The 17,627-nt window shown below is 39.9% G+C and overlaps 1 protein-coding gene and 1 pseudogene across 1 annotated transcript in view; one reads left to right on the top strand and one right to left on the bottom strand.

Moving 5' to 3' along the window:
* The window catches only part of tbc1d9 (TBC1 domain family, member 9 (with GRAM domain)), a 69,952-nt gene that overhangs the window by 1,057 nt on the left and 51,268 nt on the right, over positions 1 to 17,627 (top strand). The window contains 2 exon segments of the mRNA XM_055158575.1: positions 12,152 to 12,262; positions 17,135 to 17,253. Of these exon segments, the coding sequence (XP_055014550.1) occupies positions 12,152 to 12,262; positions 17,135 to 17,253 (230 nt within the window).
* Positions 6,658 to 6,775, bottom strand: LOC129410470 (5S ribosomal RNA; annotated as a pseudogene).

The raw sequence follows: 17,627 nt of genomic DNA, 5'->3' as shown, positions 1-17,627 counted from the left end.
TTATTATGTTAAATAAAATAAATATAACAAAGACCGCAGTAGGTGTCTTGATACCTGATAAAAAAAAAAAAAAGTTACATAGACTATTTATTACTATGTACTTGCTTCTTACCTGATAATGCATTAAATTTTTTTTACACTTTTCTTTATAAATTGACAGGTTTTATGTTTAACCAAGCATAGTTATATCCATTGTTGGTAAATTAATACTTGTAAAGCAAGAAGAAACAAACACAAAACAGTTTTTATGGTGCTGTTTTATTCTTATGTTGAGTTTTTATGCTATAATTTAAAATTCAGTTCCATATAAAAGCACTTTAGGTATTCAGAACACAGTACTCTGAATGGACCATGTATCAGAATACTTTAGTAAATACGTTTTACTGCAGTTATTCAGTATTCTTCCCATCATTGGTTATAGTACAATTGTTCTTATTCTTTGGCCCCAGAGTCAGTTTCTCAACAAGGGTCCCTTTATTTAACCACCATGGAGTTGCTGGAGTGTGTTTGCTTGTGCTGAATCATGCCTCTCTTCTTCTCCTCTTCCTCCTCCTCCTCCTCCTCTTCCTCCTCTGCCTCCTCTTCGCACTGTGAAAATGGGTCAGACAGGAGCAGGGGGGACGGGTGAAGGGTCACTGTTCCGCATGGTTTGGTCCTTTTTCCACCTGTCTGTCAGTGGTTTTATGATCTGACCTGGTTCCTCGCACAGCTCAAGGATGGTGCAAGGATCATAAAGTTAGTTAGTGATTATTTTGTTTAGTTGAATCCAGAATACACACTTCAGTACTCTGTAATAGGGCTGAACAATCTGTCGTTTTGGACTGAAAATCGCAATCTCAGACAAAACGATTTTGGGATCATCAAAGCCACATTTTTTTTGTAGTGCTCCTGAAGCCCAATTTATGGATTTATGTCGAAGTCTATGCACCACGAAGTAATTCACCGCCACAATGTGAGGAGGCAAGGATTTAAACCTGGCGTTTGTGTAAAGTTTAACATGAACCATCTCCAACGTGATAGAAGCACAGAACAGACTCACCATCAGCAGCACACTCATATTCCACTGCGTCGTGTCCTTTAGGCTCCGTCCACACTAGTACGTATTCAAATCGTTTTCTGATCTGAGTACAGATCTGATCCAGCACTGTGTGGACACCTGAAAACGCTGATACGCTGATGAAGGTCTATGCGCCGCAAAGTAATTCACCGCCAAAACGCTAAGAGGCTTGAATATATGTCCATTCATATATCTCTGAAAAGTTTAACATGAAGCATCTCCAACGCGACAGAAGCACAGAACAGACTCACCATCAGCAGAACACCCCTCTGTCACAGAAGGAACACTCATATTCCACTGTGTCATGTTGTTTAGTCCAACAGAAGCTGAACTGCATCAGCGCACAAGGAGCGAGCTGTTTTTTCAGTGCTTATATTTTATGCAAATTAGCCATGTGGTTTCAAGTTTCATTCCTGTAAAATGTAAACAAATATGCGTAAAGCTGCATTAAACACATTATTACTCAAAGTATATTGAAAGAAAGGAAAGTGGAGGACAAGAAATGTATGTAGAGTGGTGGTAGAGATGACCAATCACAGCTAGGGGTGTAACGATATCCAAATCTCACAATACGATATTGTCACGGTACGATATTTAAGCAAAATCACGATCCCTCACTCAACCTTGGTTACGAATTTAAAAAGTCAACGTCAAAGCAAAAGGCACCAGCTGTTTGCTAAGAAACAACTTCCACTGCAACGCGACCAAGACTTAATGTTGCTGTAAAGCCACAAGAACACGAAAGTGCGAGCTCAGTCTGTTTGTCTTCTGCACTTCTCGCTTACCAGATGAGATCCCGCTTTGTTGGCGCTCCACATACAAAATGTTCTCTGCAAACTCGGGATGATTTAGGCAGTCAGAGTTTACCTTTTTCGTCCTTCCTGTGTATCAATCCTGCCCATCGCCTTCACTTTTCACTATTTTTCAATTCCGTTGGGAAGGGAAACAGTTTGAACGGAGGTTTGCAGTCACACACATCTGATTCCATTTTGCATTTATGGAGTTTGTAAACAAATTTCTCGAGCCATTTTCCGCTGTTAGGATCCAACAACCACACAATTAACGATGTCCGAATCCCAAAACTAAAATATGACAATATCAGCAGCGATATGGTTCAAAAGACTAGAAAAGATCAGGTTTGACAATAGACCAATCTCACTGGGAAAACAAACATGGCAGTTTGATGCTCACTTTTTTCAGAAAATCCTTCCCAGTATGCATTGTGCGATGACCGGAAGTCCGAGATTCTTGATGCGTCTATTCAAAACGGTCGCAGCCAACATTCGACGGCGTGTGTTTTTACTGAAGATAATAATATCACTTCTGAATCAAAGCGCGTGAAGTCTTGCTGGGAGGTGATGTCATAGATGGGAGCTCGGGGCGGTGTGCAGAGTGCCAGCTGGCTCTCACACCGGCTTCGTGACAACACTGACAGGCTGATCCAGAGCCCTTTCCAACATGGCTCCTTCTGCACTTTTCCAGAAGGTTTTTTTTACATTTAGACTTTGACAAACTTTTAATGATCCACTAGGGAAATTACTCGGACACAGTCGCTCACACGTCACAATGTAATATAAAAACAAAGGGTAAAAAAATATATAAATGATAACAGTAAATTCAAAATGAGAGTATAATAAATGTATATGCACAAATATTGAAATATAATAACAAATATTTCTCAGTTTTGTAAGAAAAACAGTGCAAAAATGATATGATGATTGACAGGACACAGCTTTATCTGTTACATAAGGGTGAGTTGTTGTGCAGTTGTAGGGAGTATTATCTGTTACATAAGGGTGAGTTGTTGTACAGTTGTAGGGAGTATTATCTGTTACATAAAGGTAAGTTATTGTACAGTTGTAGGGATTATTATCTGTCACATAAGGCTGAGTTGTACAGTTGTAGGGAGTATTATCTGTTACATGAGGGTGAGTTGTTGTGCAGTTGTAGGGAGTATTATCTGTTACATAAGAGTGAGTTGTTCTACAGTTGTAGGGAGTATTATCTGTTACATAAGGGCGAGTTGTTGCGCAGTTGTAGGGAGTATTATCTGTTACATAAGGGCGAGTTGTTGTACAGTTGTAGGGAGTATTATCTGTTACATAAGGGCGAGTTGTTGCGCAGTTGTAGGGAGTATTATCTGTTACATAAGAGTGAGTTGTTCTACAGTTGTAGGGAGTATTATCTGTTACATAAGGGCGAGTTGTTGCGCAGTTGTAGGGAGTATTATCTGTTACATGAGGGTGAGTTGTTGCGCAGTTGTAGGGAGTATTATCTGTTACATAAGAGTGAGTTGTTCTACAGTTGTAGGGAGTATTATCTGTTACATAAGGGCGAGTTGTTGCGCAGTTGTAGGGAGTATTATCTGTTACATAAGGGCGAGTTGTTGTACAGTTGTAGGGAGTATTATCTGTTGGGGCTTGCTGGAGAATGAGCTGTCCCTCTATAGTGTAGTTCAGTGTAGTTTTTATCTTATACCAAATGCAAATGGGGTCAAACTAGTTACACACGTTTTGCGTTACTTTTCACACCTTAAAGTAGAAATAGCAGTTTTAGTCTTGTATTTTATGTTTATTGTTTATTGGTTGTTAAAAGTAATAAAATCTTTAAAAATGTTATATTGCATAGAAATTACTTTTGTGAGCTTTTAGTCATGTTATAATGTTGTTACCTCATCAAAAACAGACCTGGAGGTGTGTTTTGTTTCATTCCCACATGTTTGAGTAACCCTGCATTATTAGTCTGTACATCTCCAAAGCTCAAAATGCTCTGGTCCTCCTTGTGATGTCACGAAGTGGTAGTTTTCAAGTTAACGGCTTTACCTTTTTCGTCCAGTTCGGTTCAGTTTCATAGAGACTGGAAATCCCAGGGCTGAAATTACCCACATGATTCCAGTGAAGGTGTGTGGAGTTTTGAAACAGTGGAGCACTTCCTGTTTTACAAAATGACATCACAAGGTGGACCAGAGTGTTTTCAGTGTTTTCGCGTAAACACATGCAGGGTTTGTGTGTTAAAGGCGCACCGTGTAACTTTTCTGGTAGAGGGTCCGTCACCAGCTTCTGTCCATGGAGGTGTTGCCTGGAATGTTCCACAGTATAGCATTAAACTTATGTATCTCTATGGAGGCAGTAAGCAATAAAATCTCCATGGAGACAAGCAGAAGGGTGAATTGTTGTATAGTTGTAGGGAGTATTATCTGTTACATAAGGGCGAGTTGTTGTACAGTTGTAGGGAGTATTACCTGTTACATAACGCAGAGTTGTTGTACAGTTGTAGGGAGTATTATCTGTTACATAACGCCGAGTTGTTGTACAGTTGTAGGGAGTATTATCTGTTACATAAGGGTGAGTTGTTGTACAGTTGTAGGGAGTATTATCTGTTACATAAGGGTGAGTTGTTGTACAGTTGTAGGGAGTATTATCTGTTACATAAGGGTGAGTTGTTGTACAGTTTGTAGGGAGTATTATCTGTTACATAAGGGTGAGTTGTTGTACAGTTGTAGGGAGTATTATCTGTTACATAAGGTGAGTTGTTGTACAGTTGTAGGGAGTATTATCTGTTACATAAGAGTGAGTTGTTGTACAGTTGTAGGGAGTATTATCTGTTACATAAGGGTGAGTTGTTGTACAGTTGTAGGGAGTATTATCTGTTACATAAGAGTGAGTTGTTGTACAGTTGTAGGGAGTATTATCTGTTACATAAGGGTGAGTTGTTGTACAGTTGTAGGGAGTATTATCTGTTACATAAGGTGAGTTGTTGTACAGTTGTAGGGAGTATTATCTGTTACATAAGGGTGAGTTGTTGTACAGTTGTAGGGAGTATTATCTGTTACATAAGGGTGAGTTGTTGTACAGTTGTAGGGAGTATTATCTGTTACATAAGGGTGAGTTGTTGACCCTCTACCAGAAAAGTTACACAGTGCGCCTTTAAACATGAAAACACAACTCTGGGTATGTTTTTTGATAAGGAAACAACATTATATCTTCAGAAAATGACGTAATATTTTAATAGAAAATCAAATGTCTTTGAATCTACAGAATTCCCCGGTCACAGCTTTGGGCAGAATGTAAAAAAAAGTCCTGTTTATGTTGAAAGCGAAATCTAAAAAAGGAACAAACTGTTGTATTTATTTTTATGTTATCATCTTGCGCAACACAGAGTTTAATCATTACATTTCTCAATACGTTGAGTTGTTATTGTGTAACTCTGTAAGCATGAGTCTGAACATGTCCTATAATATCTACAGTACTTTCTCGGTTCAAAGGGCCCGTGTTGCCCTATTTTCTGATCTATGTTAGAATGTTTCCTCATCACAAACAGACAGTGTTTTGAGTAACGTGTTATAAAAGTAACAAATTACTGTAATGCGTTGCCTTTTGCTGTAAAGCAGTAATGTTATGGCATTAGAGGGGAAAAAATAATATTTTTTTACTCGGTACAAATGTCAGGAACGCGCTTTAAAATGCATTTTTAACCTGGACTGAAGTGGTGGGCTTCAATCCAGTGGTGTGGTGGTGAAATGCCGGAGATGTGCCCGCGTAGACCGTCGGGTGACCGCAGGCGAAAGGACCGGTGCAAAACTCCGTGCTCCATGGGGCGAACCACAGCTGACGCCCGATCGCGCCTACCAGACACACTGTTCCAGTTTAGTCCTGGTTTAGACCTAGTTTAGTCCTGTTTAGTCCTGGTTTAGACCTGGCTTAGACATAGTTTAGTCCTGGTTTAGTCCTCCTGGTTCACTTCTGGTTTAGTCCTGGTTCAGTCCGTATGTGGCTCTAAAGTCCGGCATCACAAAAAGCCCTAAAAATACTGGACAAGAAATCACTCTCATTTCACCACTGCACTACTTTAGATAAGTACAATTTGTTTAATTTTAATAATTTTGTTGATTTTAAATATGGATGATTTATATATAAAGTTTTGTATGGACCTGCCCCCCTCTGTTACAGGATTTTATTAAAGTAAAAACTGCCAGACAGACGGGAACTAGGGCCACAGCCCGGGGGAACTGTGAGCTCCACATTCGGACAAAGTGTTTCTCAGTCAGACTCACTAAAAACAGTCTCTCATTATCAATAAGAGAAACTCCAACACTGGCCACTTTCAAATCCCACTTGAAACAGCGGCTAAAGGAAAACCAGACACTTTTAGTTTAGAACGGTCACTTGTTATTGTTTTTTTCTTTGTTAAATTTGTGGTGTTACCTGCTGAGGGACGACAGATGAAAATGATCATTCTTGCTGTAATCTGACATATTTAAACTGCAGTGTTGTAAATTTTCATTAATATGCACTGTCCCTAATAAATAAATAAAGTAAGTTTTTATTTATATAACGTTTTTCACAGACATATGTCACAAAGACGCTTTATAGAGCATTTATAGATTCATTATTCTTTCTCTCCTCACCCGGTGATGTTAAGCTACTATTGTAGCCACAGCTGCCCTGGGGCATACTGACAGAAGTGCGGCTGCCATGCCAATCAGCGCCATCGATCCCTCCGACCACCACCATCACTCATCCACACACCACTTTCATACTAGGCAATGTGGGTGAAGTGTCTTGCCTAAGGACACAACAACAGTTTTTGTGACTGGCGCCCCCCTGTGGCACCTAATTTTCCCAGGAGTCTCCCATCCAAGTACTAACCAGGCCCGGCCTTGCTTAGCTTCTGAGATCTGACAGGATCAGGATTTGACAAGCCGGTATGGCCAATGAATAGTTTTATTTATTTATTTGGAGGATAAGACCTTTGAGATGTCATTTTCGAGTTGGCCCTTATAAATACAACAGTAAAAGACAGATACAGTAGGGCAGACAGTAGGATACATACATTAAAAAAAGCATCAAAACAACTAAATCAACACAACCACAAACACACACACACTTGACTGTTTGACATATAATAAAACAAGTTTGAGGAAAACAAAAACAAAAAAACAAAACAGAGTTCAAAGATAATCACAACAAGATGAACAACAAAAATTCAACAAAATGATCAAAAACAATTACATGGGTTCTGTAAATATTGAACCAAAGCATTTTTAAATGAAGGGGCTCAAGTTAATGCACAAATCGATGAAGGAAGATTATTCCAATCAGAAGGAGCTTTTAGTGTCTTCCTATTTGTTTTTTGACTCCTGGGACAACAAAAAATATCTGATCAGCGTGACGTAAACTGTAAGAGGATTAATAAATAAATAAATAAATGAATAAATAAAAATCATTTAAGACTGAAAAATCCTGCAGCGTGTGGCGGCCTTTAGTCAGCTCTTTCAGGTCAGATTGTGTTAAAATAAAGCTCAGATCAATTCTAACTTGAGCAACAGAGCGTCAGACAGAGCAGTGCCCTCAGTTAGCTTCACACCCCGAGAGAATCTATCAATAATTTAATAGAGATTTGTATGTGTTAAGTGCAAACAGTTCCCACAGCCACATCCACCCACTGCTGTTGTTTGTTTATGCACAAAGGAGGTGAAAAGAGATGTATTGTGAGCAGAAAGCACCCAAAGGCCCTGCGTCTGTCCTCACCCTGAGTGTGTTGGGAGCACCCACACATCAGAGAAAAGAAACTGAAAACACAGAGGTGTGAACACAGCCAGCTTCACCGCAGAGGTGTTTGATCTGCTGTGAGAGCTGATCTGATTGTTTTCCACTTTCACCTCACGAGGAGAATTCATTTTAAAATCTTATTACAGCCTGAAAGTGTATTTAAAGGTGCACTGTGTAACTTTTTGGTTGAGGGACCGTCACTTTCTTGCTTCTATGTTTACGTTATTACGGAAGCCGAGAGGGGTCACAACAAACGCAAACGGCGCAACAAATACAAATGCGACAACACAACAAAAAGCCACAACACAACAACAAAAAGCCACAACGGAAGTGACCGCGGGACTCTATTTTCCGAGTGAAGAAGAACTACAACGTGAAACGAATAATGCAACTTCTCCGTTCCTTTACTTTTCACGTTGTAGTTCTTCTTCTTCCTCGCGGTCACTTCTGTTGTGGCTTTTTGATGTGTTGTGGCTTTTTAATATGTTGTGGCTTTTACATTTGTGTTGTGGCGTTTGTATTTGTTGCATTAAAATTGGAGTCCCGCGGTCATTTCCGTTGTGGCTTTTTTTGGTGTGTTGTTGCTTTTTGTTGTGTTGTCGCATTCGTATTTGTTGTGGTGTTTGCATTTGTTGTGACCCCTCTCGGCTTCCGTATGTCATTGCTCTGCTTGGAATATTCCACAGTGTGACATTAAACAGCTCTGTACATTGATTCAGTTACAGGTGTGTTTATAGCTCAAAAATACCGAGAAAAACAGGTATTCTGACTATGAGTGGGGTCACCTCTCCACAGATCTGACCCGTAACTTGGTCTGGTTTTGTCTCTGTGAAGATAGAAAGTTGGAAGGAAAACATTTGACTGACCCTCCACTAGAAAAGTTACACAATGCACCTTTAAAGTGGTCTTATTTGAAATTTATAGTTTCTTAGATTGGAACATTGCAGTTCATTTTTGGACTGTACTGACAAAAAAAGTATTTGGGGAAACTACTACTCACGTAAGACAGTATTTAAGCTCCTATATTACGCAAAATTGACTCTAGCGAGCTTTAAGTCATGTTATAATGTTGTTACCTCCTCAAAAATATATCTGGAGTTGTGTTTTGTTTCATTCACACACATTTGAGTAACTCTTTATTATTAGTCTGTCTACATCTCCAAAGCTCAAAATGCTCTGTTCCACCTTGTGATGTCATGAAGCGGTAATTTAATGACATCACAAGAAAAATAAATGTAGTGAAATAAAAATAAAATATATATATTTGAAGTACAGATATAAAAAAAATTACTTTTGTGTATTTTTACTTGGTACACTGGTTAAGCATATGGGGTGTCAGTGGCAAAAAACTGTCGTTGTGTCCTTAGGCAAGACACTTCACCCACATTGCCTAGTTTGAAAGTGGTTTGAGTGTGAGTGATGGTGGTGGTCGGAGGGGACCGATGGCGCAGATTGGCAGCCTCGCTTCCGTCAGTCTGCCCCAGGGCAGCTGTGTCTACAGTAGTAGTTTACCACCACTGAGTGTGGAGTGACTGAATAATGAACTGTAAAGCACTTTGGGTATCTTGAAAGGCGCTATACAAATGCAATCAATCAATCAATCATGTAGAGGTTTTGCACCAAGAGGAACTTTAAAATCTCCAGGTGCTCAATGCTCGTGTCCATGTTTGGACAACTTCCATAAACACAGAGCACGCTCGCTGCGGTTGACGTCATCGTGTCTCCAGTGCACATGCGGGACACTTTCGAGCCGTTTACTGTTCACACTGGAAATCAAATACAAGTTACATTTAATTGGAAATGTGAACGACCTCGCAAAAACATTGGATTTCACAAAAAAAATTGGAATTAAGCATTAAGCCCTGCAGTCTGAACGTAGCCTAAGCTTCTGTATGTGTACATTAAAAATAAGACATTTTCTGAGAGAAGCTGCATAAATGCTTGTCCAGAGGGACATGAGCAACACCACAGACATTCAAGTGCTGATGCCATCGTCTGCTTAACAACTCAACGCAACTTTTTCCTGTAGTCATAATCCAGTGAGTGTTAGCTCGTACCAACCGCTAATGCTAAATGTGTGTTAGCTCTGTAAGCAAAACTTATCTGCAAGAGTCAATGTTTAGCTCTGGGAGGATCATAACCCCGAATTCACACCAGGAGCTGCGGCAGCGCTTAACGTAGGCGGAGCTGCGCGTACGCGTCAATTTCAGTTTCAATTCACACCAGAGTCAGAGACGCATCCTGCACATCTTCTCACTGTTTTCAGACATCACATTTTGTACTTGCTTTTTATCATTTATTTTATGTTAAAGTGTATTAAGTTAGAATGCGTATTAAGTGTATTATGAATTAAGTGTACAACTGCAACGTATTTGCGTTTAATGAGGTTTAAATCTATTAGCACGCACATTAAACACCTCAGTTTTTTCCCCCTTAATAAGGTAAAATCACGTATAATTAACATACATTATGAGTGTGATTAAAATCTTCTGTCCGTCCAGGTAATAAGGCCGATACGTGTATATGTTGATACAGAGTCCTGCACCGATGGTTAAGGGAAAATAGTCGCTGAAACGGGCGACTTTTAACGTTCTGGAATTTTAAGGGCGGGTCAGGACTAATTTCAGGTCTAAACCAGGTCTAATCTTGGAGAGAGAGAGAGAGAGCGAACCCTGAGCCCCGCGAAGCAGGTGTCCGAAAAGCGCGACTGCACGTACTTCTTCTCCAAGCTCTGCACCGGTCCTTTCGCCCGCGGACACTCGGGGCTACACGGAAGGACCCCGAGCACATTTCGACAGTGAGTCCTGGTTTAGTCCTGGTTTAGTCCTGGTTTAGTCCTGGTTTAGTTCTGGTTTAGTCCTGGGTTAGTCCTGAGTCCTTGTAGAATTGGTGTCTGACATCGCAAATCACGTGCGCGTTGTTTACATCGCTGTCTTGACTTTGGTTAAATTATTTTGAAAGGGTATCGGAAGTTTATTTTGACACCGCGTGTTTATTTCCTGTCTTTCCCCTGCTAAAAACTTTGGAGACGCGCCGTTGACGCTGCAAAATTAGAACTCCAACCTCTGGAGCAGCGCGTCAGCGTCAGACGCTCGTTGGACGCGCGTATGACGCTGTCGGTGTCACTGTCAGACCGGTTAAAATGGAGTTCTAAAGCAGCGCGTCTGCTGCTCGTGCGCTGTGTTGCTGCGCTTACGCGCCGTTGCGCGTTGGTGTGAATTGGGGGTCAGATTTAAAACCTCATCAAATCTATCTTATTTTACTCTAAAATGCGCTGACAAAACGTTGTATATTTTTAATAAATGTAAATGATCTTTCCTCTTGTCTCAAAAACTATGTCTTGATTTACTTGTACTCGTACAAGCGTGCGGATCAGGACGCGCAGGAGTGTGGCTTCCCTAGAGACAAGTGTTGTGGTTAGAATCTGTTATAAATTCCAAAATCCTACATAGAGCCTCTTTAAAACCAAAATGACAAGGGTCACTGCACGCTGTGGTGGTTCTTGTGTCCGTGGCAGGTTGGAGGTTTCCCCTGATTTTCATTTTCTTAGTTTTGGGTTTATTGGGTTTATTTTGAAAAATGAGTGAATGATAACAGATGTAGGTTAACAGTGTGCAGCTTTTACAATATATTTTAGGAAAGAAAAATCAAATTTACTTCAAAACGCAATATTCATTTAAAACGACTTGAAAATAAGTGATTAAAGATTGCTCAAACATGCACAAATCTCTCCACAAACAACAATATAAAAGTGCTGAGAAGTCGATTTTGCATAATAGGTCTGCACAAATACAAAATCTTCTGTGTTTTAGTCTGAAGTGTCTTGACTGCTTTCCCTGGAGTTTGGATCTACAAACATCTTCTGAAATTCCAGATCATATTTCTTTGAACAGAATGTTATTATTAAAACATAAACCACAAATCGTAATGCTCGTTAGGAATTGGACTGTGCAAAAATATGGAAATATCAGTATATCGTATCGTTTAAAGTGAATACGATATCGTGGGCTGTTGTATCGATATAGCGCTTTTATATAGACTGTGGTTCACTCTCAACTGCACATGCTGGGTTAACTAAACTAAATCAGGACTAAACCAGGACTAAGTCAGGACTAAACCAGGACTCTCAGTTGTCCCCAAGTTTCTCGTTCACTCCAAACTTTCTATCTGCTGCTCGATTACCACTTTCGGCTGCATATTTCGCATCTTGCAGCTTGTAATCTGAAAAATATGATTTTCTTTTTGGGGGCATTTGTTTTCAGTCTTCTCAGTCATCTCTATCAGTTTGTTTAAATTGTAAAAAACAGGAGGAACAGGAGCAGCAGATACTGACACACAAGACTAGAGCCTCTCAAGACTGTCAGTGTGAAAATTTTAATATATAAGTCACACCGGAGTATAAATCGCAGGACCACCCAAACCATGAAAAAAAGTGCAACTTATAGTCCGAAAAATACAGTACACATTTCCACATGCCTTCAACCATTTAATACTCTGAGATAAACGGTGGAACTCTAACTCTCCTTCTCTGTTCTTTTTGCAGGTTTACTGGTGGGGACCTTGGATGTGGTGCTGGACTCGAGCGCCCGAATGGCCCCTTACAGAATCCTGTACCAGACTCCAGACTCTTTAAGCTACTGGATCATCGCTCACGGTACGCTCCTCTCACCTCTGCACTCAAAATCTCCCATAATTCTTGGCTAAATTATATAACGTGCTGTCTTATGATGTGTGATGAGGTCAGAGGAGTAGAGTTACCTCTTCCCATGCTCTAATGTCGTGCTTTTCCCATGTTAGCAGTTTAAATGAGAGCATTACCTCATGCCCCGGTGGATTCAAAGGGGAGGATTACTGAAAGAGGGCCCCAAATCAATACTGCGTCATGATTAGAAAGGACAGCCCATCATAATGAGCTTTAACTAATCTGGCTTCAACTGTGTTATTATTTTGTTCTCATAAAGTGTTTAGATGTGGAGTAGAGTTAAGTTTTTTGAACAGTTGTATGAAAACAGCTGATTGTTCTCACTTGATAAAATTAAGCTTATGTAATTTTGGTTTCTCTTCCTCAGACTATTACCGTATTTTCCGCACTATAGGGTGCACTTAAAAGCCTTTAATTTCATCAAAAAATGACTGCGCGCCTTATAATCCAGAGCGTCTTATATATTAATTTATTGGGGTGTCTTAATACAACTTTAGTAAACTACAAAGCCGCACCACTTGCAGCATTACGGCTCCCGTAGTCAGGAGCATCGAGGAGTAATACTGTGATTCCTTTTAATATTACCTGACAAGAGACACACTCACAACGCCCACTTTAAACTCAAGGCTGTTATAAAGTGAAAGTGTGAGCTGCGTGGAAGCAGTGGATGAGAGAAGGAGAACACACATTCACCAAGACAGAGAGACAGCGCCGAGCGACTTAAACCACGATCTGCCAGTGGATCGTAGACACCTGGGCTAAGGATCAATATCACCTGTGGTCCGAGCTTTCACCAAGACCCGAATCATCACTGAACTGCCAGGTAACAGTAACCACACTGACTCTGATAATGACGAGAGGGATATGGACGTGCTGGACGCCGGAATCACCCAACTGTTTGAACAATTATGAGTTATTGTGAATACACGAACAATTTAGCATCTCAGACAGTATTTTTTACGTCTTGAACAAAGTTGAGAGTTATTGTGAAATAAGGTTTGACTGACTTATTTAATTAACTGTTGTGTTTCCTTTAATGCGCCTTATAGTCTGGTGCGGTTTATATGTGAAAAAAGTTCGAAAATAGACCATTCAATGACAGTGCGGTTTATAATCTAGAGCACCCAATAGTGTGGAAAATACGGTATTTGTATAATTGTGTTTGACTCATACTATTCAGTTTTAATTAAGTTTGATCTATTTTTATAGAGCCTAAAAGCACAAAAGCTGTCACAGCTTTGGGTTACACAAAACTGTTGATTTAACCAACAGAAAGCAGAACTGGGCAGTTTTTCAAATTAATTAGTTTTTATTTTTTTGTTTTTAATAATCAAAAAATTACTAAATTGTAAAATAATTGAATTATTATGAAATAAGTTTGCTCCTGACATTGTAAAAAAGTCACACACAAAAAAATCACACGCGAAGACACAAAGTTGGGTCACACCTCCTCGAACTCCTGTAGTGTGTGGCGGCTTTTACTCAGCAAAGTTAACCCCATTTTTTACCCAATGTCAAAATATGAAAAAAATCTTACAAGATAATTTTCCTCATGTGTGCACAGTCTTGAGGCGATTTTGTGTCACGAGATCTTGTAGCACAAGATCCCTAGTAGTTTTACTTTCTTAGGATATGGTAAGCATAAAAGTGTAAAGTGTTTTTCTTGTTTGAGACCAGCTCTCTGCTCTGACTTAGATAAAAATCTATGAAAATCAAAACTGTCCAGTGTGTGCAAAAGAAATCTTTATTTTATTTTGTGGCCATATTACTCAGCCCTGCAGAAAGTAAAAAAAAATAAAAATAAAAAATAAAAAAACATAGATATGAATGCAGCACAGTGAAGTATAATAAAGTATAAGTGTAAGCATGGAAGTATCTCTAACAGTGGAAGTAGCAAGTATTTTTATAAGTTTCTTCAATTTGTCACCATAAATTGTATTATTACTTAATTTAAAAGCATAATTTTTGCCATACCAGATCTGTTTGGTTCTTTTTTTTTTGGTATAAGGCGATACTAGATCTAAAGAGAGACAGGCTAAGTCTTCACTGTTGTTATGCAATTAGACTGTTTGGTTTTGGGCAATTTGACTGGAGACAAACAGAAGCCAGGCCATGCCCCTCCCTCCCCTCCCCCCCTGACCCCTCTCCCCCAGGGCAGTAGTCTTCTGCTGCTCTGAGAGGCCTAATGCACTCATCATGCACTCAGTCTGCACTGTGGAAAACCATTACAGCAATCATCATGTTTTGGAGCCGCGAGAATTGTTTGTGTCCTCAGAACTGCTCAGTAGTAAAACGAAGACGGCCTATTGTGCTCGTTTCTGCGGTATAACTATAATCGATGACACTAGTGGATCGTTATGTTATAATTTGGACATTTTCAATCGTAATATTCATCTAAAATGACTTAATAAAAGAAACAAAACTGCTGACTTCTGTGTTTGAAAACTCCGGTCCCCATCAGGAGCCGATTTTGGCGTGAACGTCATCATAACAAGGAGATGTTGTTAGCAGCTCCGATGGATAGCTGCAGATCACATTAGGGAGTGTGGAGGTGAAACCAGGTCAAAATGAAGTGTTGAAAATGTCAAACGTGCACGAATCACTCCCAATACAATTTCCAAAGGGTAAATGAGAAGGGGAAACAACTATAACAAGTTTAAAAGCTCTGAAAAGTAAATTTTGCAGAATAGGAATGCTTTAAAGGGACAGTCCAGAATTTAGGGCCTCATTCTGTAGTGATCCAGAGTGTTGGAGACGTGTGAAGACACTTTTTGAAATATTCCATCCAGTCCTTGTATTTGCAGAGGTCGCTGGTGCTAGACTAGTGCATGTCAATGGCCACAGTTATTCTGCCACAAAAAACTGTTACCCACGCCACAGAACACCCGAAGCAAAACTATTATTACGCCAGACTGTTGATGTAAATGTCTGTGTTGATAGAATAATGTTTGAAATAAAATTAACCTAACATCGCATGAATCGTTGCATGTTGAGGGACTATTTTCTCATATATCAGGCCACAGCTGCCAATCTTTCTATCAGGAAGTACAACTCACTGTTGCTGCTCAGACATAAATCCTTCAAATGCAAGGCTGGTTTTACTTTTAAAATTATTCTATCAACACAGACATTCACATCGACAGTCTGGCGTAATAATAGATTTGCTGGTGCACTGTGTAACTTTTCTGGAGGAGGGTTCATCGCCTGCTTGTTTCTATGGATACTAGTGCACAGCCCGTAGAAGACTTTTGGATTCCAAGCGCAGCCAGTGATAACTTTAGAAGTCGTTTACGAATTCAAGTGTAGCCTCGTTCCCCAGCTGCATCCCTGTCATGTGATCGAATTTGAGATCGGTCGGGTAAGCGGTTCGAGTGTTACGCGTGGAGCTCACAGACAGACGTTCCTTGAATTAATAGATCGATGTCATTGCTCTGCCAGGAATGTTCTAGCCTGATTCATCAGCCGGTTTCACTTCGTAGAAACCGTCTGACCTCGGAGGATTAGAATTTGTTCGCTCGACGGTAGGCAGGTTCTTTTTTTCATTTAACCAATCTCTATTTGGTTGTGAGGTATGTAATGCGCTGCTAATGGGTCTAAATGGTACATTAAGCTTTTCCCAAATGCCGTTGGAAGAAGGGCAATAACATCTTTCCCCTTGATAAAATTCACCAAACATTCTCTTTGTTCTGGCTTTAAATCCTCGATCTTGGTAATCGATGCCAACACAGAATGTATGACTCTTCGCTGATTAGCTGGTGCCCGGGGTTTTTGCAACCGTCTAGTGTATTCTGATTCCTGACCTAGTTCGCTGGAGAGAAATAAAATTGAGGCACTAGGTGGCTCCAGCCTGGCTAGGAATGTTCCACAGTATGACATTAAACAGCTCTACCTTGCATTTATTAAATTACAGGTGATTTTATAGCTCAAAAATACTTGGAAAAACAGACATTCTGACTGTGCGCGGGGTCGCCTTTCCACAGATTTGACTTGTAACTTGGTCTGGTTTGGTCTCCATGCTGATAGAAAGGTTATACTGTGCCATACTGTGAAACATTCCAGACAAAGAAATAACTAATAATTTGACAGAAAAGTTGCACAATGCATCTTTAATAGTCTTATAATTCAAAAGTCTGATAATAATCTGATTTTGAGTGTGCATGAAACTGCTGTCATTGAAATATTATGATCAGAATGAATCATTTTTAAGCATATCTACAAAAAAATGTCCGTTACCTGCTTGTTTCTATGGATACTATGTCATTGCTCTGCCTGGAATGTTCCACATTAAACATGACAATAAACATTTCTACCATACATTTTGAATGACTGGTGGTTTTATAGCTCAAAAATACCTAGAAAAACTGGCATGATAGAAGATAGAAAAGTTAATGCCATACTGTGAAACATTTCCAACAAAGCAATAACATCTCCATGGAGAAAACCAGAAAAGCTCCACAGTGAATCTTTAACACGTTGTATTTACTGTGTGGGGAAACAAACAGGGAAGTGTGAACGAGTTTTTTAACAATAGAAATCACAAGGTTTAAACAGCGGGCAGGAGTTCACAGTCTAACCACAGCGAACAGACGTGCACCCATGTCACCCACAACAATGGGAGACGACGGAGGGTGGGCAGGTAGGTGCCAGATTCATGAAAAAGCTTTTGCCTCATTGGTCTTAACATCTTTGGGTGAACGGTGCGAGGTGAGGTTTGACACAGGAAGGGCACATGGGTTCAGCCTAGAAGAAAAATTACACAACGCGCCTTTAAACTTCAGCCCTGTGGAGTTATTTTTTTGTTTTTTTTTGTTTTGTTTTTTGCAGGAACCTCACGTAAAGAGATCACCGAGCACTGGGAGTGGCTGGAACACAACCTGCTGCAGACTCTGTCCATATTTGAGAACGAAAACGACATCACCACGTTTGTCAAAGGAAAAGTCCAGGTACACGTCCTACTGTCTATGTTCACACACGCACCAAAATCTGATTATAATCTGATTTCTGGACGTTTTAGATTATTTAAAGGTGCACTGTGTAACGTTTTGGTTGGTTGGATTTGTCATTGCTCTGCCTGGAATGTTCCACCGTGTGATATTAAACACCTCTACTTTACATTTATTCAATTACAGGTGGTTTTATAGCTCAAAAATACCTAAAAAAAAAAAAAAAAAACAGGCATTCTGACTGAACGGGGATGCCACTCCACAGATCTGACCTGTAACTTGGTCTGGTTTGGTCTCCATGAAGATAAAAAGGTTTAATGCCATACTGTGAAACATTCCAGACAAAGAAATAACAAATAATGTGACAGAAAAGT

Source organism: Boleophthalmus pectinirostris, unplaced genomic scaffold (assembly GCF_026225935.1).
Source record: "Boleophthalmus pectinirostris isolate CB_2022bp ecotype Guang Dong unplaced genomic scaffold, ASM2622593v1 HiC_scaffold_22, whole genome shotgun sequence".
NCBI lineage: Eukaryota > Metazoa > Chordata > Actinopteri > Gobiiformes > Gobiidae > Boleophthalmus > Boleophthalmus pectinirostris.
This window is presented reverse-complemented; position numbering and strand designations above follow the sequence as displayed.